The sequence below is a fragment of the Pongo abelii genome, chromosome 2 (assembly GCF_028885655.2).
Source record: "Pongo abelii isolate AG06213 chromosome 2, NHGRI_mPonAbe1-v2.0_pri, whole genome shotgun sequence".
NCBI lineage: Eukaryota > Metazoa > Chordata > Mammalia > Primates > Hominidae > Pongo > Pongo abelii.
In genome coordinates, this window is record NC_085928.1 from 54481375 (window position 1) to 54506481 (window position 25107).

General features: G+C 36.4%; 1 protein-coding gene across 13 annotated transcripts in view; it reads right to left on the minus strand.

Moving 5' to 3' along the window:
• The window catches only part of ROBO1 (roundabout guidance receptor 1), a 1183344-nt gene that overhangs the window by 28784 nt on the left and 1129453 nt on the right, over positions 1–25107 (minus strand). For 10 of the 13 annotated variants that reach the window (XM_054551660.2, XM_054551661.2, XM_054551659.2 and 7 more), the window contains 5 exons: positions 20010–20164; positions 15946–16281; positions 14103–14210; positions 11323–11467; positions 7488–7736 (listed from right to left, as the gene is read on the minus strand). In XM_054551660.2, the coding sequence (XP_054407635.1) occupies positions 7488–7736; positions 11323–11467; positions 14103–14210; positions 15946–16281; positions 20010–20164 (993 nt within the window). The remainder of the gene's footprint in view (positions 1–7487; positions 7737–11322; positions 11468–14102; positions 14211–15945; positions 16282–20009; positions 20165–25107) is intronic. The other 3 variants (XM_063721864.1, XM_054551662.2, XM_002813400.6) reach the window with 1 other exon arrangement.

Sequence of the window (25107 nt, forward strand, 5' to 3'; positions counted from 1 at the left end):
CAAAAACCTGTCTCTACTAAAAATACAAAAGTTAGCCGGGCGTGGTGGTGCACACCTGTAATCCCAGCTACTTGGGAGGCTGAGGCAGGAGAATCACTTGAACCCGAGAGGCAGAGGTTGCAGTGAGCCAAGATCACACCATTGCACTCCAGCCTGGGTGACAGAGTGAGACTCTGTCTCAAAAAAAAAAAAAAAAAGGAAAAAAGAAAAAAATATTAATTACATTACATTAAATTAACAGAACTAGATTTTAACAGCAAGCAAACAAAACAAAATCATACAGGATCTGGTCAAGATCTAAATAAAGTTAAAACCAGTAGGATCCGCTCCAAGATCTCTACTATAGAGAGGGAAAAATAACTTTGATATGGCATAGTTTTAGGGTGGCATGGGCGTTTTTTTAAGAAAAACACTTTCAAGCTAGGCTTGGTGGTGTGCACCTGTAATCCCAGCACTCTGGGAGGCCAAGGTGGGTGGCGTCAGAAGTTCAAGACCAGCCTGGCTAACATGGCAAAACCCCGTCTCTACTAAAAATACAAAAATTAGCCGGGTGTGGTGGCGGACACCTGTAACCTCAGCTACTCGGAAGGCTGATGCAGGAGAATTGTTCTAACTCGGGAGGCGCAGGTTGCAGTGAGCCAAGATCACACCACTGCACTCCATCCTGGGCGACAGAGTGAGACTCCGTCTCAAAAAAAAAAAAGAAGAAAAACGTTTTCTGCTTTTTATCCCAGTGAATTTGAACTTTGATAAATCTGTTCAATAGAAATAGAAAACATTAAAAATAAATGATTATTAAAAATATTGCAATTAACTCATTTAATGAGCACTTACTTTGTAGCTAAGCATATTTTATAAGATTTCCTCATTTAATTCAATAACTTTTTGAGTTACTTTTTAAATGATCATTTTACAGGGGAGAATATTGAAATTCAGAGGGATTAAGGGTCTTACCAAAGTTGCCACAGATCACATGTATCAAATGCAGCATTTAAAACCAAATTTTATTTCCAGGGGCATGACCTTCCACACACATATAAGTGTAAATATATTATATATATGTGTGTGTGTGTGTATACATATAAGCTAGGAGAGATATGTGCCATATACAGATGTATTAAAAAACCAAGAAATAAAAGCTAATATATTACATTGAAAAAGTATGCATATACACACATATGTGTAATTATATATTATTATGTGTATATATCTGTTATATATACACACAACATTCTTTAATATAATGCATTATTTTTCATTTCTGGGTGGTTTTTAAAGTGTCTGTGTGTGGCACTAGGAGAAATATGAAAAATGTGCCAAAGCTGAAGTTATTTAAGAGATTAAAATAGATAATTGTTTCAATATGGAGTGTTATACACATAGGAGGAAAACCATTGTTTAATTTGGAATGCAATAAAATACCACACTTAAAAGTTAATTTACAGTCTTTGTCAGCATACAAACCCAAAATACCACAAGAAACTTCTTCCTTCTTAAAGACATGTAAGACTTTTTAGCACAAAGGGGACTATTTTGACCATCAATAAAGAAAGATGCAGAATGGCCGACTTCACTATGAAAAGATGCCAGCATTGTTGTGTTTGGATAATTCACATTCTGTAGAGCAAATACATCTTCATGTAAAACAAGGGCTGGCTTTTAACTACAACCACCCCTTACAAATGTTGAAGAAAGACAGAAAAATTTATTCAAACCATCTGTAAATAAGGCAAGCCCAGGGAATGTGTGATAAACATGTACAGTTTGAAATATGTAATACATTCTATTGGAAAACAAAAAGCCATTTCAAGATGCTGCACTCAAGTGGGACTTGTCGCAAATGAACCTCAACCCTCTAGATTTCTCCCCGAGGGATTTCAATGTCTTCTGAAATAATGTATATGACTGTGTATCGCAACACCCTAGTCTCCTGCAAGAATGATGCCTTCATAAACATGTTCAAGAGAAAAGCGGAATGATGTCATTAATTTATCAAAGTAGGTGTTTATACCATTCACCACATAGCATTTACCAGGCAAAAGACAAAGGAGAAAAATGCACACCTTTGAGATTTTGTTCTAACACCGGTGTAGCTTCAGTTTCTTGTAAAAGTAACTATTACCTCAATTTATTGGTATTAACAAAACAAGTAAATATTCATGTATTCCATATATGAACATAATTTTTACTTTTCTAGAGACTTTTACCATACTGCAATAAAGTTAAGTATATCAATCACTTTTTAAAACAATCTATTTGAATACGTTTAATTATATTATTTTCCAAGCTATTGTTTGAAAAAAAGAGAAGACAAATTCCTATTATGTTGATCACCTAGTTTACCCAGTTTTAGACAAAAATGGAATACCCTAGAAGTTCATTATAATGCCAAAGTTGAAATATTCATAATAATGCAGGTCTTTAATGTTTATATAATTAGACTTGCAGTGTTATAATGGTTTAAGTTCAGTAATTTTATTAATGTATCACACTATCTGCACCCCTTATCAATAAATATAAATGTAATCAATGTATTTATTCTTTAAACATTTACTGTGAGCCTACCATGGTAAAGACTGCTAGATTTATACCAAAAAGATCACAGGCAAACAGAGCTTAGGTAACATGCTTTATGCTTTATGACAGGTAAGGATTCAATTTTAAGGTAAACATAATGTAAGCTATATATCTGGCCATGGCAGACTGTATTCTGCAAAATGTCCATAGCAATATCTCCCATTCCAAATGTTATTCTGAAATGAGAACTTGCCACTCTCCCATCAAGAGAGGTAGATGAGTTCAACACTCTTGAATCTGGATGGACTCTGTGATTGCTTTAATACAATGTGGCAGAAGCAAGACTATGCACCAGTTCTAAATGTAGTTTTTAACTGGCCTGGCAACTTCCCCTTCCTGCCTTTTTGGATGCCAGCTGCCATGAAAGAGGTGCCATTAACCTGAGACCCCATGTTATGAGAAGTCCATACTATATGGTGAGACCTGGAGGATAAGACTCCATGTGGAAAGAGACAGAGGTCAAGGAGCAGTGAGACATCAGACACAGGAGTGAAGAAACTAACTTGGAAGTAGATCTTCCATCCCCAGCCAAGCAGCTAAAGCCATACGGATTGGAGATGAATTGTCCAGCTGAATCCTTTCAGAATTCCTGACTCATGGGATTGTGAATAAAATGATTAGATTACTTTAGGTCACTACATTTTGGAGTGGTTTGTTAGATAGCAATAGAAACAGGAACTCGGGCACTATGTTAGGAATTCAGCTAAATGAAATAGATATCCATGTCTAAAGGGACTTTAGTCTGGTGGAGGAGACAAATAACTAAATATGCAATGACAGAGGATATATAGAGTGTTGTGGGAACACATAAATATGGCTCCTATCCCAAAGTTGGGACATCAGGGAAAGATTTACTGAGGAGGATCTGCCATTTAATCTTGGATCCAAAGGATACATAGGTGTTAGCTCCAAAAGGAGAGGAGAAAATGGTGTTCCAGGAAGATGGGAGAGCATGTGCAAAGATATTCAGGTGAGTGAGAATTGTGCTTATTCCAGGAACTAGAAGAAACTTAGAGTGAAGACATCACAGACATTGTTCGGAGAGTGGCAATGGGTAAGGATGGTAGGGCACACAGGGGTCCGATCACAAAGGGTTTTGATTGCTACATTAAGGAACCTTGCTTTTATTTTAAGAAAAATGGGAAGCCAGTGAGAGATCTTAAGCAATGGAGAGACTTGATCAGTGTTTCAATTTAGGAAAATGCCTCTGCACAGTCTGCAGCAAGGAATTAGATTGAGGGAGGGGCAAGGCTGAAGCAACAAGACCACTTAGCAGAACATTACTGTAATGCAGGTGAGAGAAAATGGCTGTCGGAAATAGGAAAGTGCATTTATGGCTGGAGATATGTGTATCACTCAGAATGATATTTAGGCAGTAAAAACCTACAGGAATAAGTAGTTGGATATATGGGTCTGAAGCTCCAGAAAGAGATTTGTAGATAAATAGCTATCTGTATCTATGAGTGTACCATTAGGGAAATGGAAGAATGATAAGAATCAGAAATCGTCTACTGATGGGGCAGACATTAGAATAGATCAAGGGATCAAGAGGAGACTTCATTCAAATACTTAAGATGGAAATCACAACATTGTATATAGTACCAAAAAAGGTAGATGCAATTAAAATGACCAATATTAAGGAATTGGTTAAATAGAGTCACACACTTTACACAAGTGTCTAAATAAAAAGCTAACAACCTGAAACAACGCTGTTCAGTGAAAAGAGTAGTTTATAAAATAATATTGGCATATGATAAATCCAAGCAATGTGAGTATAAGTAGAGAAGAAAGATCGACAGGATCTTTACTGAGGTCTTCACATTTTCTGATTACATAGACCACTGGGACTTTTATATTTTCATTGTGTTTATATGTATTTTCAAAAATTTCTACAGTAAACATATAGAATATACATTAATCATAAAAAAGCACTTAAAGCACTTTTTTAAAATGGGCTTTCACTTACTTTTTATTAGTACCCAGTGTTATTTCCAGCAATGACCCTGGAAATAAAATCCATAATACCCTTACAGATTGAAAATCATACCTTTGAGAAAGGCTGAAAATAGTCAAATCGATTATAAGTGCAGATAGTTAATGTACTACCCAATTACATATACCTGCCTCAAGTTCTACAAGCATCCATTAGCCTAAAACAATAGACAGCAGGTCAACTCCAATTCTTCCATAGTATCTGATTCCATTCATCAGATACTTAACCGAAGAAAGCTCTGTGGAACTCAATGACATGAAAGAGATGAGTTCTGCCTTCAAAGAACTTTTAATTTAAATAGGAAAACAGAGATAAAAACAGCAAATACTAATGCAACATGAAAACTGGTTAGTGTGGTAACAGGGATGGGAACAGACTCTTATGAACAGTAAAGAAGAGGGGTTGACTTTTGCCTGGCAAGCAGAGGATGTGTCCTTTGAACAAGGCTTTGAAAGATGAGGGGTGCTTACCAGGCAATCAGAAAAGAGCATGTAGAAGACCTGGATGTTGATGAGTTTCAGGCAAATTTAGGAACTTTAAAACAGACTAATTAGAAAAGAGTGTATGTGATGAAATTGGGGGGAATGTAAATAAAGGGAAAAGGATTGTGAAAACTTTTAAAAACTGGGTTAAACACTAACTTGACTCTGAATCGGGGAACATTACCAGACTTCTTGTGTGCAAATAGAAATATTGTGAGAATGAACAGAAAAACAGAGAAGAAAAGTGGAATCGGTTTAAGGATAAGGTGGATTTCACGGGACAGGGATGGAGGGCCTGCCCTAGCAGCTGTAGGAATGGAAACTAAGGAGCAAAATCAAGGGCCATTTTGGATTGAAGTGACTTCATGAATAACCTCATTTGTAGAATGCTAGGAAAAAACTAAATAGGAGGATAACTAAGCTGATTTCAAAATGACAAAGGTATTGTTTATGATTTTTGCCTGTTCCCTCAGCCATTTCACTTTAAAACATTGGTCAAATAAATAATGGTTGAAAATTCTAAACAAGACAGCCATCAAAGTAAAAGAAAAGTTTAAAGAGTCAAGTCCAAAGACAAAGAATTTGGATTTAGACACATGGTGAAGTTCAACTGGAAATACTGTGGCATTCAGGAAAAGGGGCTAGGCTGGGTAAAGAAATTTGATAGCCAACAGAATATAAGAGTTGAACCAAGCAATGGGATGATAGCGTAAAGGCGAGGGCTGTAGGGCATTAATATTTTTGAATACTTACCCTGCTTCAGATGCTTTACACACATTATCCATTGATTCTCACAACAACGTATAAAATGGCCATCATGGCAGAAAGCATAAGTATGATACAAACTGAGAAGTCTTTACATTTGACCATTAGGAGGTTACTTTCAATGGACTGATCAAAGCAAAACGTTATAAGCCAGAACGCAGTGGGCTGAGGTGCGAATGCGAATCAGGAAGGCAGAAGCAGTTCAACAAAATGAAGCAGGGGGAGAGAGCATGGAGGCAGAAGGGACACCAAGGAAGAGGAAGGCGTGAAGGGAGTTGAGTTAACCATGAAGAGAAGGAGAACTGAATGAAGAGGAAGAAGCTGGACATTCCAGACAGATAAAGGAAAACCGATTTCTGTTATCAAGGAAGGTGGAAAGGAGGACATAAGGAATACAAAAGAAGAGCTAGCCAGAAAGAAAATATTGGGTACCCTGAGAATACAGACAGGAATGGTGAGGAAAAAAGGTAAGACAGGGGAACAAAAAAAAGAATGCTTAGATATTTCAGAGCGAAATGGTCTCTTTTAGTCTGTCATTGGCTTCTAGTAAGAGTAGCACAGATGGTCTGTGACTTTAATATGGGAAAGAGGTGCCTTATTTCCTCTCAATTTCATAACATTCCATGGGTTAATAATATTACTTTAAAATGTCTGACAATCCAACTTCCTCACTGCCAGATAGAAGAAAGCTTAACTACTTTCTTGTTTTTACAGTGTATGTAATTTGAATCTCTTAACAATAGAAGAGTTAATAAACATTGCAAAATTCTGTTTTAATCTACAGAGTAAAATTCAAGCCAAAAAAATCACAGTTTGTTATTCATTCGAGAATATCAAAGGGACCTCTTCTGAGGCAAATAATATACTCAATTTCAAATGATATTAGGAATACAGAAAATAATATATACATATAATGTGTCAAGGGCAAAAAAACAGTATAAATAAAATCATCAACAATGAGAGATGAGCTAAAATGGTGCAGTAACAGCATTTATGTGCTATAAATGACAAGTGAAGCCATTATATATAACAAAATATTGGTTAGGGATGCTCAATACATAGGTTTAAAAAAGTCTAAGCACACACAAGCACACATACACACACACACACACACACATACACACATACTATATAATAATCTGACTAAAGTATTCAAAACTCATATCTAAATCAAAATAAAGGTATCTGAGGTCAACACAAAAAGAATATGACAAACTCATTCTTCTGTGACATTACAGTTATGAGGGAATACATTATTATGTAAACTTAATTTTAAAAGACAGGAGAAAATCTATTTTCTGCTGACCAAAAGAAGTGACTTATTGATGCAAAAGGAAAACTAAAGTACAAAAACACCCACTGTCAATAACATGATACAGAGTTAGCAAACCATACACATGATGTCCATGTGGTTATGAATGTAATTTTTATAAGTGGGTGAGTATTAATACACATTATTTTATGGTTGCAAGTTCACTAGGATCAATTAATCTAATGCAATGGTCAACAATATGACTTGATATGTTAATTGCCTGGGTTTACTGTGGGATGATACTGCCAGAAAAGGCTTATGAGACAAGAAAATTACTTCGTGGGATAGCATTCGATAACTTCCACTGAGGAGTAGAAATTATCTGATTTCTCAGCAAAGAAGGCTAGTGAAGACGTACCTCCTGTCGGGCTGGTGCTGCATGTGGCCAGTCTCTTCTGGACAATCCTGTAACATGGGCTGGAGTTCTTCCTGTGGGGAGGGAGTCAGAGTGGCCGTGGACTGATGGCTATAGGACACGGCAGCTGGAGAAGAAGCTGCTCCCCGAACAGGGGGAGTGGGGCCTCGTTCATCTTCCTCCTCTTCTAATTCATCTTGTTGCAAATACATCCTTGCTGGTGGCACGGGACATGGCATTTCTTGGTCATAGCTAAAATAAATGATAAGGATGTGTAGACTTACTTCAGGTTATTCAAATAAACTATTTGGATAGTAATGAAATGTCACCTCTAAATTGTTTTTCAAATCTGAACGTTCTCAGTCACATTAAGGAGATATTGTTGAAAAAGGTTTTACCTTACAAGGTTTGTGAATTACTGCAGAAACTATTTTTCTCTAAGGGATTGTAATTTACATTAGCATATTATAGGGTCTTAGAAGTCATGCAATAAAAAAATTCACTTAACATGGCTTAATTTAGTACAGCCCAAATGTATTTGGTATATTTTGTCGCTCCAATATGTTCTCTAAAAGACTCAAAGATGGTTTCACAGAGGACCTGAAGATGAGCTGCTACATTTAGAGAAAAATTACTCTTTTTTTCTTTTTTTAAGATGGAGTTTCGCTCTTGTTGCCCAGGCTGGAGTGCAATGGTGCAATCTTGGCTCAATGCAACCTCCGCCTCCCAGGTTCAAGCAATTCTTTTGGCTCAACCTCCCGAGTAGCTGGGATTACAGGTGCTCATCACCATGCCCAGTTAATTTTTGTATTTTTAGTCAAGACGGGGTTTCACCATGTTGGTTAGGCTGGTCAAGAACTCCTGACTTCAAGTGATCCATCTGCCTCAGCCTCCCAAAGTGCTGGGATTACAGGCGTGAGCCATTGTGCCCAGCCAAGAAAAATTACTCTTAACAATCCTTTCAGAGAAAGATATACTGGAGGTCAACCTATTTAGTCCAATACAACCCATTTTTCTTTTCTCTGAAATTATAGTAGATCACTATTTCTTCAGTTGAACACAAAATGAAGTTGTTGGCTTGCATTTAGGCTGGTGAGTGAAAAACACAACACCATTCAACAATAAAATGCCCCTCTACTCCTCTGCTGGAGCTGGGTGGGAAGCACGATGGATCTGGGGAACATTCATGCCTTTCTCTTTTCTTTTATCCCAGGGCGTATGTTTATTGATTATAAGAGCAATGATGCACTACATTATATAAACTGTGGATCCGTTACCCATTTCTCTTGTTCATTCTCTACCATCCACCTTGTTTACCTGAACTCAGGAAAGCTGATGTTCAAATAATGTTTCTTTGCATCTTTCTTTACTTTCCTAATCTCACTATCTCCCTCTTTGCTTCTTTCTTATGTTTCCTTTTTTAACAAACAGCTGAGCAACTTGCCTACTTATCCAAACTAGAAATGTTTTAGTCATCTTTGACTTCTTTCTTCTCCCTCAAACTACTCCCCAATTCGTTTCTATTCTATCAATAAAAACTCTCTAGAATCTATTCTCTTATTTTTATTTCTTGTATGTGCTACTGCAACAATCTTTTAATTGGTCTCCCAGCCTCCAGTCACTCCATTGCTTCCAAAATTACACTAATATGCATCACATGCAGGCTATTCATGTGCTCTTCAAAATAAGAAATGGCTCTCTAATTGTTTAGAGAATAAAATATAAATGACTAAGCAAGACACTCGAGTATCTGCATAATCTGGCTTACATTTGCTGTCCCAGCTTTGTCTCATTCCCTACCATGTGTTTCATGTTAGTTTTCCAGGAGACCACATCTGTGTGGTCCCATGTCCATAAAACCCCTTCTTCTTAACTGAGAACCTTCTCATTTGTCCAGATCAAGAACAAATGTAGCCAATCACGAAACCTTCATTCTTCTCAGTTAGAATCAGTCTTTCTTCTTGGGGCACAGTTGCAGCTCCTATATTGCTTTTTTTTTTTTTTTAAACCTATATTCACTTATTTCATTTTAGTACTCTTATTTTTGTGAACAAAAGCAGCAAAGAATGTTGTTAAAATAGCTTGGGAAATGCATTCAGGCCAGTAGAATGGCTCTTGCTTGCCTGAAATCCAAGCACTTTGGGAGGCTGAGGCGGGACGATCGCTTGAGATCAGGAGTTCGAGAACAGCCTGGGCAACACAGTGAAATACCATCTCTACAAAAAAAATAAAAATAAACTTAGCTGGGCGCTGTGGTACAAGCCTGTAGTCCCAGCTACTTGGGAGGCTGAGACGGGAGGATCACTCGAGCTCTGGGGTGAGTCCCTGTTTCTAAAAACCAAACCAACCAAACCAAACCAAACCAAACAAAACATACAGTTTTGTTTTCATTACTTGCAGATTCCATATCCGCAAATTCACTGACTCGGTGTAATTTATTTGTAAACCCCCAAATTGGTATCTGTGGCATTTTCATGGTCATATTCCCACAGACTCACAAAGAGGCCAAAAATTTGAGCGCCTGATGTGCATGTTCCCAGCTGAGGTAAAAGAAGGATACACTTTGCTTTCTTGTGTCAGTTCTCACACGGTAAACAAGCATCCTTTTCATGGTTCATTTAGTGCCATGTTTGTCGAAATGTTTTAAGCTTTATATCAGTGATTTCCCTGCTTAAAATGGCCCTCAAAAGAAGTGCTGAAGGGCTCTTTAGTGTTTCTAAGCCCTAGAAGGCTGTGATGTGCCTTAAAAAAAATATATCTATAAAATAAGCTTTGCCGAGGAATGACTTATTGGGTTCCATGTTAATAAATGAACAATATACATTAAATAAGCCTCTTTAAAAACACAAACATAAAACAAGGTTATGTATTGGTCAGTTGACAAATATGTTGTGGCTAGAGGTTAGAAGGAACCTAGTCCTGTATTTCTCCTAGGACCAATGGTTCAACATTTGCTAACTCACTGTTCACAAGAATTTTAAAACACATAAATATTGTGGATAATGAGATTTCCCTGTCAATATTTTTATATAAGAATTTTACTTAAAAATGCATTTTATAAAAAGATTATTAGAAAACTGAAGCACAGAGGCTTTGTTTCTGGGCATAGTAACACACTTCTCTGTGTGTGGAGAATGAAGGAATGATGTCTCTACAGCAGTCACAGAAAAAACTGTATTTTCAGGTATATTTTATGATTTGTTCGTTAATTCTCCACCTTAAAGGAGTTTTCCCCCTTTGGTTATGTTAAAGAAGCAGCTGTTTTGTTTCATTTGGCGGTGCCATGTCCAGTTCTACAGATTCTGGAGTGAGAAAGAGGCACACTAGCTTCCTAATTGCTATCATGTGGATTATTATACTTGTTAAGTCTTTGGGAGAAACAATCCAGTAAAGTTTACATTTCTACAGAGTTCTCAGCATAAGGTGATAATATCTAAGAACAAATAGGCTTCAGGATCCCATTGTTGTGGTATAAATTCACACGATTATCTTTCAAAAATTTCAAGACCTGTCACAGAAGTTCTAATATTCAAAAATCACAAAATTACATATCCATATGTTAAATTATGTATACACATGAAGGATGTACATGAGCTAATATGTATCATTTTTCTATTCCATTCTAAGTTCCAAAAGAATCTTTCAAAGCACAAATTCCTTTTTTGGAAGGAGCAAGGAGAATTTTTACTTCCTGCTGACCAGCACTGTTTTACTTAAAGGCAACTGTTTGTGGACCTTAGGAATCAGTCTTCTCTTGACCACCTAGTTTAATAATTGCTGAAAATGGGCTGAAACAATCATATTACACTGTTTACATCTGTTTGGACGCTCCTCTTACCTTTCATCTACAGAAATGTTGTACTCTTCGCTATTGCTGTGTGGAGGAGGATGTGCTGGGGGAGGAGGAAGCAGGTCTGCCCAGTTCATGCCACCCTGTTTTGGTACCTTGGGTGTTCTTGCCCCTTTCTTGTGCCCCTGACTCCCTAGAAAGGAAATAAAATACAAGCCATTGATCTCTGGCCTTGAAACTTTTTCCATTAGTCACAAGTTAATTATTTTTTGTAAATATGATTTGATGATTCATTTATATATACAGAGATAAACACGCTTTTTCATTAATTTTAAACAGAACTTTGTACAAGAGAACATGCAAGGTACTGCCATGAATAACTGCAAAATAAATAGCAAAAAAGCAATAAAACCATGAATGAATGTTTCAAGTCATATCATTAATAGTGATCTTCCTGTAGCAATTAATTACATTATGGATTATCATCTCAAACAAATGAGCTGTAGACATATTTTCTGGAGCGCTTTTCTATTATTTAATTGCTGGAACCTAAAATACAATATGATACAGATACGATCTATTAGAGTTCCACTGTTGCATTAAATCACTGAATATATATAATTTGTACTTGTCCATTGAAATGTTTTAGGCACAATGAAATTACTAGTTCCCTTCAGAAAGGCAAGTACAGATGAAATAATAGCTGGAATAACTGATAGAACTAATGACAAAAGAAGCAGAAAAAATGATTTTTAAAAGGGACAGAAGTGTTTTCAGCCACTGTTTCTATACAATGATGGCTTATGGTAAAATGATGTTGCTTGAACATTCTTACTAGTTTGATATAGCCCAATTATTCAAGTGTTCCAGTGTTCTCATTTTAGATTTGGCATATTTTTTAAACACAGGAGGCTATATATTTGAGAGTATCTATTTTAACAAAAACTTTAGGTCAACAAATATTTTGGGACAAAATATCCCCCTTTCCAATATGTTATATTTTCGATTCATATGTGAATTATAGATGATGAGTCTATAATTATTTTTCTCATAAGGTCCCTTTATATCAGTGCATTATCTTGGCCTTAGTTTTTTAACCCTATCCAATCCTTCTCCAAGTCATGTAATATATGAATCCGGTCTGATCATATTCAATGAGCCTTGATTTTTTTTGTCACTTGGGAATTTTCAGTCAAATGGCAGTGTTTGTTAAGCCAGATGTTCTTGTACTGGTATGTTACCGCACTAAGTGTGGGCTAGGGACAGGCTGTTATTAATAAACTACGATTATCAGTCCTATGTGTATGTGTCTCTATTCTCTCGTCCACCACTCAGGTGTCCAGCATTGGGATAACTGTGCATGTGTTGTAGACTAGACATTAACCTGTGCCTTCCTCTGAATTTCCTGATATACATCTACTGTAGCAACTCCATCAGTCTGGAGAGGCCTGACACAGATCTCTCCTATACCCTATTTACTTGCTTTGTTCTCTTCCCTAATTACCATCACACATCTTTACATCTTTTTACCATATATTCACAGAATATCAAATGATATATAGCAGTAGAAGATCCAGATCTAGGTATCTAAGCTGAGGGATACTGAAGGTCAATTAAATATTAATAACCTAGAATCATTGTTTATTTTCCCATTAAGATATGGTTTTCTCTATGTGACTAAAAATTCAAAGATGAAATGGCATAAGATAATCAAATATTAAAATATTTCATATGATTTTCTTAAAAGTAGATCCTTGAAATATTTCTCTTAATTCAGGATTGACTTAGTTTCAAAAAAGAAGTCATTTAATAAGATGTTAATTGTTAAAACAAACAAATAACATATAATAGAATCAGAGTAAATCTAAAAGGTAAAGGGCCATTTCTAAGCTCCCTTAATTCCAGCAGAAACACAGGCTAGACAATGCCAGACCAGCGTGTTAGTTAAGGGAAAACTGTAAAATGCAAATGCCATATTCATTACAGAAGAAGGGTGGAGACTCTTGGCTCAAAGCCCCTAAGAACAACTTTAATCCAGTTGCTGGGAAGTGGCATTTCTACCCTCTCCTGGAGAAACATTGCTAGAGTCAAGATCAGTTGGTTTTGTTCTCATTGTGGTGTGACGTGCCACATGTTAGTTCTAATAACGAACTGCCTTTAATTAGAAAAACAGGGCTTAACTACCCAGCAAGCTCCCATCTGCAGCCCCATCAGGAAAACAGCTGGCAAACAGCTGCAACAGCACGAAGAGCACAGGGAAGAGGCCTCAACGTGGCTTTGGGAGGCACTTACAGACTGAGGTTGGGAGGTTGCTTTACGAGGCTTCAGAGCAAGAACTGAGGGATCGTAGAGAGACGATAAACTGAGACAGGTTCCTATTGTACCTGAATCTCATGTTATTGTCTCTTCCACGTTTGATTCTGCTCAAGTGTCCTCAAACATTATGTGCTTTTATAGGCTCGTTTCAAATGGCAACATATTTAGCAGGTTAACTCTGTGCAACATTTTTAGTTATATTTTGGCCAAGGGGGAAAAAGAAGTTTCAACTGCCTTTAAAGATTAGGCAGACATGTTTCTTCTGGCTTTGCTAAAGCTCATTAACAAGAAAGAAAATAGGACACTCAGTCTTTGTTGCCAAATAGAACATAAAATGATTTAGTGAGTGGAAAGTCCCTCAAATTGCAGAGACAAGACACATGCCTGAGACTCAAATTACATACAGTGATTTAGACATGTCACCTACATACGTCAGTCCATTAGCACCCAATTTGTAATCTTGGAAAGTACCAGCTTTTTAAAGGAGAAGTTCTTTAGTCCACCTTACTTACCAGATGTACTACTGCCCCGGTCTGAGCTGTTGTAGGATCCTCCTGTGTTCTGGTCGTATGACTGGTTGTATGGGATAGTTGGAGGAACTGTGTCATTTGCTCGATAATCTACACATATCAGATGAAAAAATAATAAACATTTATTTTCTCCTCATGAGCGATTTCACATCTCTGCTTTCTCTACATTTCTCAGTAACTAAAGAAACAAATTGGACCATTTATTTGCCTTTTTTCTCCTTTATTGTTGTATTCAGATTGTCAGGATATAAAAAGGCTTATACTCCAAATATATATAAACTATAAATAACTTTAATAATGTAATACCAATATGATTTTAATAAGAAATCACAAAAATGTCTGCAAATCATAAAAAATAAATCACATTACATAAAAATAAAACTGAAACTTGTCAGCAAGGTTGTACCTAATAAAAAATATATCTATGATTTAAAAAAAATACCAAATATCTTAATTTGCCCCAGAAATGCTTCTGCTTACTTAGGCAAAGGTGAAAATCCAAATGATAAGCTTGCCCCTGGAATGTAGTCAGTAATAATCTGTCATCTAGTTGCATTCCAGGTTCTTTATTATAGTCTGACATACCAAATCTGCTTACAAGCAGTATAAACAATAAATCAGAGTTCTGAAATATTTGTATGGAGGCTCTCAGGGCTTTCCGAAGTCCACAGTAAAACAATACACTATGAAGGAATAATGTGACAATAGTTTGAATCACCACTGCAAACTCCATGATTACAGAAACTGTCCTATTCATCTTTGTCAGTCTTTGTTATGAACTTAGGCAGGAGTCTCGATCCATATTTATTAAATTGGGTTATTATACCAATCAAGTACTTTCTTAAACTTGAGAAAAGGCTAGCTGACTTCATTCTCGAGTTAAAACATAATATTAACTTAAATGAAATTTTTAAGTTATATTTTTGTCAACTTCAACTGCGATAAATCGCATTTTCGAAGAAAATGGTCCCAACCCAAACCTAAAGAAAATGTCTATGTCTCCAATTATCTCCAGTGTATTCTTTACCTGGAATAGGTGAGGATGCATTGCCCCCATCTATTCACATTAGAGCAATCCTGGTTTTCCTAGAGGTATAACTTTGCAAATCATGATTTTATAGCAGTAGCCTAAAGGACTACAAAGAAACCAAACACCTATCTTTTCCAACTCATACACTTTACAATACAGAAACATTTCCTTCAGGCCACAGAATACCATTCTGCAGCTTCAAGTTAATACTAAACTCAATTTATTTTAGGTTCTATACGGACAGACTTCAATCAGGTCAACCAAGGAAATTTAGGTTCTAAAATTATACATTGTAGCAGTCTTAATAACCACACGAGGTGGGAGACATACAACAAATTGAACCACTTCTCCAGTTCAAGTTTAATTTAATTATTTTATTTCAGGTTGATATAAAAATGCCATTGGTTTATACGGCCACATAGAAGCAATTATCTTCCATCCTCTAGTGGAAAGAATGGGATAGTCTATTTATTGAAAATGTGAGGTATTGTGACAGTTGTACATCTGCCTCATGAATAAAAGATTGTCCGTTCCAATCCCTCACCTGCTATTAAATTTAAATTAATCTCAAAGCCATTTGAAAATACTTATATATTATTATAAAATAAATTTTCCAAGGTTATTGTTGTGCTAATTAACTCTTTGACACTGGAAATTTTGAAACCAAAGAAATAAGAAAATCTCAGCGACAGAAGAAAAGATTTTACTTGCTAGTCGCAGACAAGTTTCAACATCTAGTCGAGGTGCTGAGAGCATCATACAGAAACAGATGGGAATACGCGCAAGCCTCTTCACCTTTGTTCAGCTTGTTTTGCTCCATGATGTTGTACTGAACTGGTGCCACTTCTTGTTTCTGCTGTCCCAGCGGTTTCCAGTGCTTCTCGCCAGAGTCCCCGCTGCCATTGTTCATGTTGTTGCTGAGGTTTGACTGGATGAGCTGAGTGGTGGCATAAGGAGTAGGCTGCCCTGATGGATTGACAAAACGCCCATCCTTCAGATTTGGGCTATTGAAGGTTTTCATCTCATTGATTTTGTTACTAAGGTCCACATCACCATAAACAGTTGACTCAGGGAGCATCAGATTTGTTTGTTTGTTATCCAGTTGGTTGTTATAATTTGCTATACAATCAGCTATGTGCAATGGAGAGGAAAAGGAAAAAATCATTCTGCATGGTTATTCCTTTTAAATTTCTTTCTACGTAGCTTTGTGAGTCATCAGAAAATCGTTATGTAAAGTACAAGGGGGCTTAAATAAAATCAATAAAAACGGCCAAATATCCACATGTGCTTTCTAAACAGAATTTGTAGAGACTAAATAAATTTGAATTTCTGATAGTGCTGAAGTAAACAATTCATCCAATTTAAAATAATTTTCATTTAATAACCTCATTAATAGGAATTCCACTAAAATAATATATACATGTATATCTTTATGTGTCAACTTTTTATTTTCTAGTCTTTGGTTACTGAATTAGTTGAAGCTACTGGTTAGCTGCTGAAGCAACAGACAAAGCACATAAATGAAAAATCCAAAGGAAAAAACTACTCATAGATCAAAGAACTTGAGATTTTGGTATTTTATAAAATACCTACATTTAAAAGATATGGGAAAAGGGGTAAAATGATAGTAAATAGTACTAAGGAGAATTCTATTCGTTCTTGTTGTAGTCATGTTGGATAATCATTATTCGGGAAACATGCTATATGATCATTTTCTCATGGTTTCATAATGACAACCAAAGAAATATAAAATGACAACAATAATAATAACAAAAGGAATCATAGTAACCTGGGTCATTGAATCAAATAAAGCCTGAAATAATACTTAAATATCTAATATCTCATTTCCACTCCAGTTTTCTCTCTATTGAAATATTTGGACACTAAATAACTGAATATACATATATAATATATACATTCATATTTTATATATATATATATATGGCCTGCAGTTGAAAATATTAAAATGGTAGGAAGAACTGAAATCATATTTTTAAATTAGAATAGTTTTTAAATAGAAAAGTTAGTTAAATTACAATGGTAAAAATATCATTATTTTAGTCACGTTGTCCAAAAGTGGTACCAACATTAACAAGTCACCTGTAGCATTGGTTTTTAACTGGATATGTTTAAAAATTATAAATTAACATGGTTGTTACTAAAGATGTAAATGTGAATATAATCTTAAAAAAAAAGTGTAATTTCTCAATCCTACTGAATTCAACTATTCTGCATTTCAACCATGAACCATCAGGGAACAGAAATGTTTGTTTCATCTGGCCTTTACGATTCTTATTTCTAATTTCTAGTTTTGTTTAACAGTGGTTAAGAAATACCATACAGATCATGTGGTTTTTGCATTCTCATTTTGTTTTGCCAATCTGTCTATATGTGTGTTATCCAACAGAACTTCGGAGATATAGGACATGGTCTGCTTCGCTTTGTCCGATACAGCAGCCACTAGTCACATGTGGCTACTGAGCACTAGAAATGTAGCTAGTGCAAAAGAGGCACTGAGTTTTAAACTATATTTTATTTAATTCAATGTAAATAGCCATCTGTTGCCAATGGCTACCATATTGGACAACACAGCTCTACCCATTAAATGGGTATCGCCATTTTTTCTCTCCTATAGGTCTCAACCCAGTTTTTCTTGTACTTATGATTACATGAGTATCTATCTGTCTAGACATTCAGAATATGGGCCTCTAGAGGACAGAGATTGGTCACATGGATATGTCACATCCATGTCCAGCGGACACTCGGGATTCGCTTGAAGGGCAGACATGCAGACTGCTCTACGATTTGTTCTTTATAGTGCATAGCATCTTTACTTAAATCCAACTTCTCTCTCACCTTTCCTTAATTCCACAGGTTATTTTACTTCTACCAACTTCTCTCTCACCTTTCCTTAATTCCACAGGTTATTTTACTTCTATCACCATAGAGATTCCGTACAATAATTTTAATATTTCCTATATTGGGAATATTGGGGGTTTTTTGGGGGGGAGGGGTTGTTTGGTAAGAAATCTTTGGTAATTTTTATTCCTTTAAATCTTGCAGATTGTACATCCGATTTTTTACTATTATGTTTTGGCATGAAATTTTAGCAAGATAATTTACTCACACATACATCTGACCCAAAAAACAAACAATAGAAAATAAATGTATGCATGCACACCTGCAGTATATATATATATATATATGTATATGTATATGTGTGTATATGTGTGTATGTGTGTGTATATATATACACACACTTATATACATATATAAGTGTATGTGTGTATACACATATATGTATATGTATGTGTATATACATATATACACTTATATACATATATGTATATATAAAAATATATACATATATGTTTTATATATGAAACGTATACATGTATATATGTATATAAGTGTATATATACTTACATATAGGTGTATATACACACACACTTAATATATACATATATATATAGCGTGTCCTCAGGATTTGCTACTATACTATAAAATCTGATGTTAAATTTCAGTTAATTTTTATTTAAATTTTTTTTGTTATTACTGTTGTAGATTATTATTGTTTTTGCTATTAAAGAATTTGGTTCATTATAACTATGAATTTATTTACCTTTTGATCTGTGTTACTCCCAAAATCTCAAAAATGATTAAATATGATTAAAGATTATTTAATTACAATTAAAAATTGTATGCCAGGCACAGTAGCTCACCCCTGTAATCCCAACACTTTGGGAGGCTGAGGCAGGAGGGTTGCCTGAGCCCAGGAATTTGAGACCAACCTGAGCAACATAGGAAGACCTGCATCTCTACAAAAAAAATTTTTTACATTAGCCAGGCATGGTGGTGCGTGTCTGTGGTCTCAGCTACTTGCGAGGCTGAGGTGAGAGGATTAGTTGAGCCCAGGAGGTGGAGGCTGCAGTGAGCTGTGTTAATGCCACTGCACTCCAGCCTGAGTGAAGAGTGAGATTCTATCTCAAAAAACAACAAACAAACAAAAAAGGTAAAAGAAATTGTAATCACATACATTCTTATTCAACACAAATACATTTGACCAGCCTGGCCAACATGGTAAAACCCTTTCTCTACTAAAAATATAAAAATTAGTTGGGTGTGGTGCTGTGTGACTACAATCCCAGCTACTTGGGAGGCTGAGGCAGCAGAATCACTTGAACCCAGGAGGCGGAGTTTGCAGTGAGCTGAGATTGCACCTCTGCACTCTAGCCTGGGCTACAGAGTGAGACTGTGTCAAAAAAAAAAAAAAAAGTTAAATACTTTTACGGTGTGCACAGTGGCTCACGACTGTACTCCCAGCACTTTGGGAAGCCGAGGTGAATGCATCACGTGAGGCCAGGAGTTCGAGACCAGCCTGGGCAACGTGGCAAAACCTCATCTCTACTTAAAAAAAATATATAAAAATTAGCTGAGCCTGATGGTGCAGGCCTGTAGTCCCAGCTACTCGGGAGGCCGAGGCATGAGAATCACTGGAACTCAGGAAGCGGATGCCACTACACTCCAGCCTGGGCATCAGAGTGAGATTCTGTCTCCAATAAATAATAAATAAATAAATAAATACTTTCACATGATTTTATTTTTCCTTATTTGCTATTGATTGTAGAATTTATCTGCCCAATTATCTGGGCAAAACTTTTTTGGTGGACTTTAGCAAAGTATGGAGGTTAAGGGATGGAGAAAATACTCCAATCAGGCTATTTTGCTAAACAATAGTCAGCATTGGATAAAATACGGGTCAAATTTTATCTTTCCCATGTAGGGAGAGGGAAAGAAAAGATCTTCTGGCTAGTTCCTTAAAAAGCTTATACGTATCAGGCTCTCTCTGTGTCCCTAACCTGGACGACTGTAGGTCGTGAGGTTGCTGTCGCTGTTTCCGTTGCCTGCCGTGCAGCAGCTGATGGAGCAGTCATTGTGGTTGTTGCCAGTGTTAGGCCACGTGTCCGCCAGCCATGGCTGCGTGGCAGGTTCACTGATGTTGAGAAGTCCAGGCCTAAATAAAAGAATATATTAAAGCAAATGTTATATGAATAGACAATAATATTTTCTATTTAAAATTCCAATAAATTCCTCATCTTGTTATGCTCACAAATCATCTGATGAACTCTGCTGAACGACATTATTATCCCTTTTATTCTACACACAAGGCCACTGTCACATAAGGTCCTGGGATGTGCCTCCATTTACATAGCCATAACTGTACACGGGAAGTTATGCATCAGACCTAAAACCTCATATCATTTGCAACGTTCTACTCTGCCTTTAGTCACAATGGTTAAAAATCAAACATGGAATATGAACATATTTTTGAGTCCTTTAGTGGCTTAAAAAATACCCTAGTTCAGATAGTTGGCACTTCTTCATTTTGACCCACTAAAAAATTGTGACTCCTTACAACTTCATTAAAAAATGAAACAAGCCTCTTCACTCAGACAATAGATTCTTCAAATTAAATGCACTGGTGTATTTTTCTCCAAAACCATGTTTCATACTTAATGAGTTTGGGGCTCTGTGACATTTTACACAGATCCTCATCAATGTTTCAGAGCATAGTTCTGTAAACTTGTCAACATTTTCTAATGGTGGCAATGTAAAATGTCATAAATCCCAACATAAGCAAAGGAAAGCTGATGAATTAAATCTGATAAAACAGAGATGTCCACTAAAAAGAATATTAGTGTTCATTTTGTTATTTTTTTGGCAGAAGATGTTATTTCTCTTTTACTGTGCATTGGGAATGCCAAGTACATCAGCGATTATTAATGGGAGCCCTGGACCAACAGAGCCAGGGACTCAAACTGGAGTTCAAGAGTGGGATTCTTCATTTCCTTTTCCAGCACCGACTTCATACTTACCTCCATTCAGCAAAAGAGGTAACGTCCCATTCACAATAAACAGACTGGCATTACAGACTCTGCAAAGATTTTCTTGGTGGTTTTATTTTCTATGTTAAAATGCAATAATTATGTTTCTTATTTACCTGGGAAGCACGCATCTGATATCTCACCTTCCATGGTTCTTATTCTAGCACATAGTCTACTGAGAAAATTTAGTATGCAAATGATGGTTGAGAAGTAATCCATTCTAAATAAAGACTATGGACTTATGATTCATTTTTGTATGCATATGTGGGTACATGTATTTATATAAGAAAAATAAATATTTACCCTTTGCTATAATGTGTGAGGCACTGTTCTAGTTTTTTGTTTTTTTTTTTAACAGGTATGAACTCATGTGGTCATCACGACAATTTTACAAGGGAGGTACTGTTATCCAAATTTTAAAGATGAGGAAATGGGACGTCTAAGAGAGGTTAAGAAGTTTGTGTATGGTTACATAAAATGAGTGAGTGGCAGAGCTGAAATTCATACCCTAGCAGGCTGGCCCTAGACTTTACACTCTAGGATTTTATAAACACATACACTGGAGAGTACTAAAATTTCCTAAAGCTCTGGAATATTCTTAATAAAAGGAAGAGTGCAGAAAATATCGGCGGTGTAAGCTGTTAAAACTGAGCCATCTTACTATTAAAATTGTCGATACATCGTGATTTGAAGAGTAATGTTTCCAAACTGTTGAAATTTTAGACATTGAAATGCAAGTTATAACACAGATATCTGCAGCCTTGAAATAGATATTAGTTAGAGAAATTCTGCATCTAGTAATCTTTTGCTTTCTTATTTTTTCTTTGAACTTAAACTATGAATGTTATCACTGTAGAAGTTATTAAAAATAAAACTCCATATGTGACACAGCAGAGACGTTATAGGACGCCTGAAGTATGGGTCAAGAGGAGATTTTCCACAGACTGACTTACATGTTTCAAAAGAAATAGACAATATTTTTATGCTGCTCTGATTCCCTCTGAAAAACACTTTCATAGTGAATGCTTTGATATCATCATAGGCTGAGAGACCTTTTCATATATATGAGTGATTTCCAACAGGAAGCTGACTTATCGATTGACATCCTAGTTTACTGTTTAGACTTGAATTTTGAATGCTAATTATTAAGGCAGAAGGTGAGCCATGATTACTGGCCTCTAATGAACCTTAAAATGCCATGTGCAGCTCTGAGAGGACTTTGAGGAGGTCAAGGCCATACGTAGCTACTCTAAGAAGGGTTCTAAGGTCTTTTTTTAAACAATTTCCCAGGCTACCTTTATACATTTGAGCTTAAGATATGAAGCAGAAAAAATCCACATGGTGGTTACAGGGATTAACATGTTTCTTAAATATTATCATGTAATATTATCATATAATATATTAAGTGGATAGATTTGTATCATGAAGAAAAAAGAGGGCAAATGCACTTTAGTAATTATATGGCAATTACCTTCAATTCCTACTCTTCTCTTGCTATTCCAACCACTCACCCCAAGAAAGCCTATTTGAACTGCTAAATCACAAAATAAAACACTACAGAGTCCAGGAGCTGGGGAAATGGTGAAGGAGGCTGGCAGGAAGCTTTGTCAGGCTATAGGCTGTCTCCCCTTCCCACTGGCAGACAGAATGAGCTATAAAGCCAAGGGCCAGATCTCAGGATTGCCAATATTTTAAAGAGAAGTAAAGGCTTGAGCTCTATTTCCTCACCTCCCACCAACAGGAAATGTGGTATTGGCATTCTCTACCAGGTTAGCCAGACTTTCCCACCCCACCCTTCTCAGGTTTTCTCTGCTTTCTTGCTTTATGCTGTGGTTTGGATTAAGTACGTTTTTTTGGACACATCGCCTGGAATGTTTGAGGAAAGGAAAACAAGTGAATAGAAACAGCTACTTAATATTTCCATGATCATTTCCCTGGATTTTCTCACAAATTCTTCGCCCTTTTTAAGTTGGGAAGGGGTCTCTTTGCTTACCACAATCTTCATTCTCTCTTTTCCAGGAATAGCCACATTTGCAATGCTCACAATGATAACAGAGTTCTAGATAACCTTCTCCTTTTATCAGGGGAAAAAATATAGCCTCCAAAATTTCTCTGAAGTCACCAAGGACTGAACTCAGGCCTTCTGACATTCATTTATTCAATGGCTCATTCATTTTTTTCTTACTTATTATAGGTGACATCTTTAAAAAATTAATCCTTCATGTGATTTATCACATTTATTTATATAATTCAATAAATTACATTTATTGCATTATTAAAAACCCATTTATTGATAAATAAACCATGTAATCTCCATCCTCCAGGAACTCACACTCTCTTGTCAGAGGCAATCATATCTACCAGGAGTTGCCAAACATTTTCTGTAAAGGACCAGATAGTAACGTTTTAAGGCTTCCCAAGCCATATAGTTTCTTTGATAACTACTCAACTCTGCCAACGTGGCTCAAACACAGTCATAGAAAATATGTAAACAAATGAGCCTGGCTGTATTCTTATAAAACTTTATTTAAAAAAACAGGTGGCAGGCTGGATTTGGCCCAAGAGCCATAATTCACTGACCTCTGATGTAAACAAAAGATAACGGCATCACCTTATGTTAGGTGCTTCATTGAGGTAATTCCACATTAGAGAGTTAACGGAGGGCATAGTAAGTGGAATTCAGTAAACTGAAAAGGGTTGCTGGGTGGGGAGACAGTCCAGACCTACATAATACATGCACAGCGTAGTAAGGACACATAAGAGAATGCAATCTTGGCAAATGGCAGGTGGAGTGACACAGTGGATTGTAGGGTCTGGCACATTTTGAGGTGTGAAGTAAGTCTGCAGAGCCCTAGAGCTGTGGACTTTGCATATTATGTCGAGTTTGGATCTGATATTCTAAACATGATAGGTCCTATTGATAATGGGATTTTCTGGAGCTCAGAAACATGATCAATATGCATTTCAAAAGATCATTCTGTCTCCAGTGAGCAAAGGGAATTAGCAGGAAATAGTGCTAATGAAGGTATTATAGATAAAGGTAGGACTCCTGAGAGCTTTTGTCATAGATTAGGCAAAGGAGAAGTAGGGCTCGAAATAAAACAATATGAGAGTGAAAGGAGTAACAGACAGCATCAACAAAATGCAGTAATGGATACAGGAGGTCCAAGAGGATGGCTGGAAGGTTTTGGCTTTGGTGTCATTAACCAAGTGAGGTAGGAGGTCCAGTGAGGACTCAGAAAGTCTGAAACACATGAGGGAAACCAGTGCTTAAGGGACAGACACAAGAGAAGTCAGTGTAGGAGTTTGGTTCATTATTCCCTCTCTGATCTCCCTAGGTCACGAAACACAGACACAGACACACGTACACACACAATGACACACACATCCATAAGTGGCTAGGAATGAGGCCCCTTCATAAAGCAGCCTTATCGTCCTCATCCTGTTTTATTTTTTCCATAGCATTTATCAACTGCTGATATTATCCAGTTGACTTTTTAAAAAAATGTTTATTATTCATCTCGCATTTCCCCCACTATAATGTAAGGTCTAGAAGGGCAGGAATTTTTATCCACTTTGCTTACTGATGCATCCCAAGTAAGTAAATTAGTACCTGTCACATAGTAAGTGTTCAATATATTGCATGAATAAATACTTTTAAAATTTTGTATATAACTGACATTTTGAGCATTAACTCTGAAATCTTTATTGAACTGTTGCCTCCGTAACATCCCAACATCGCTTAGCATTTCATTTAGGAAAATGATCATTTCTACTTAGTATTTGAAATAAATCAGTTTCACTGCCAGGGATTTTATTTTTAAATTTAAAAAGCTATGTTTGTTTTGCGATATAGTGAGCTTTCCAAATAGCTCAGGAACTTTGTAATTTTTCCATCCTGCCGTAGCAACTAGCATTTGCTACCTAAGCATTCCTGCCATTGTTTCCCACGTGCTAGTTTGCTCTATCCAGGTTGTAAATTCTTTTAGAGTAGGAAACAGGCTTATTTTTCTGTACGTGCATGTGTGTGTGTGATACTTGTGTACACATGCCCACGCACAGAGGCTAGTGA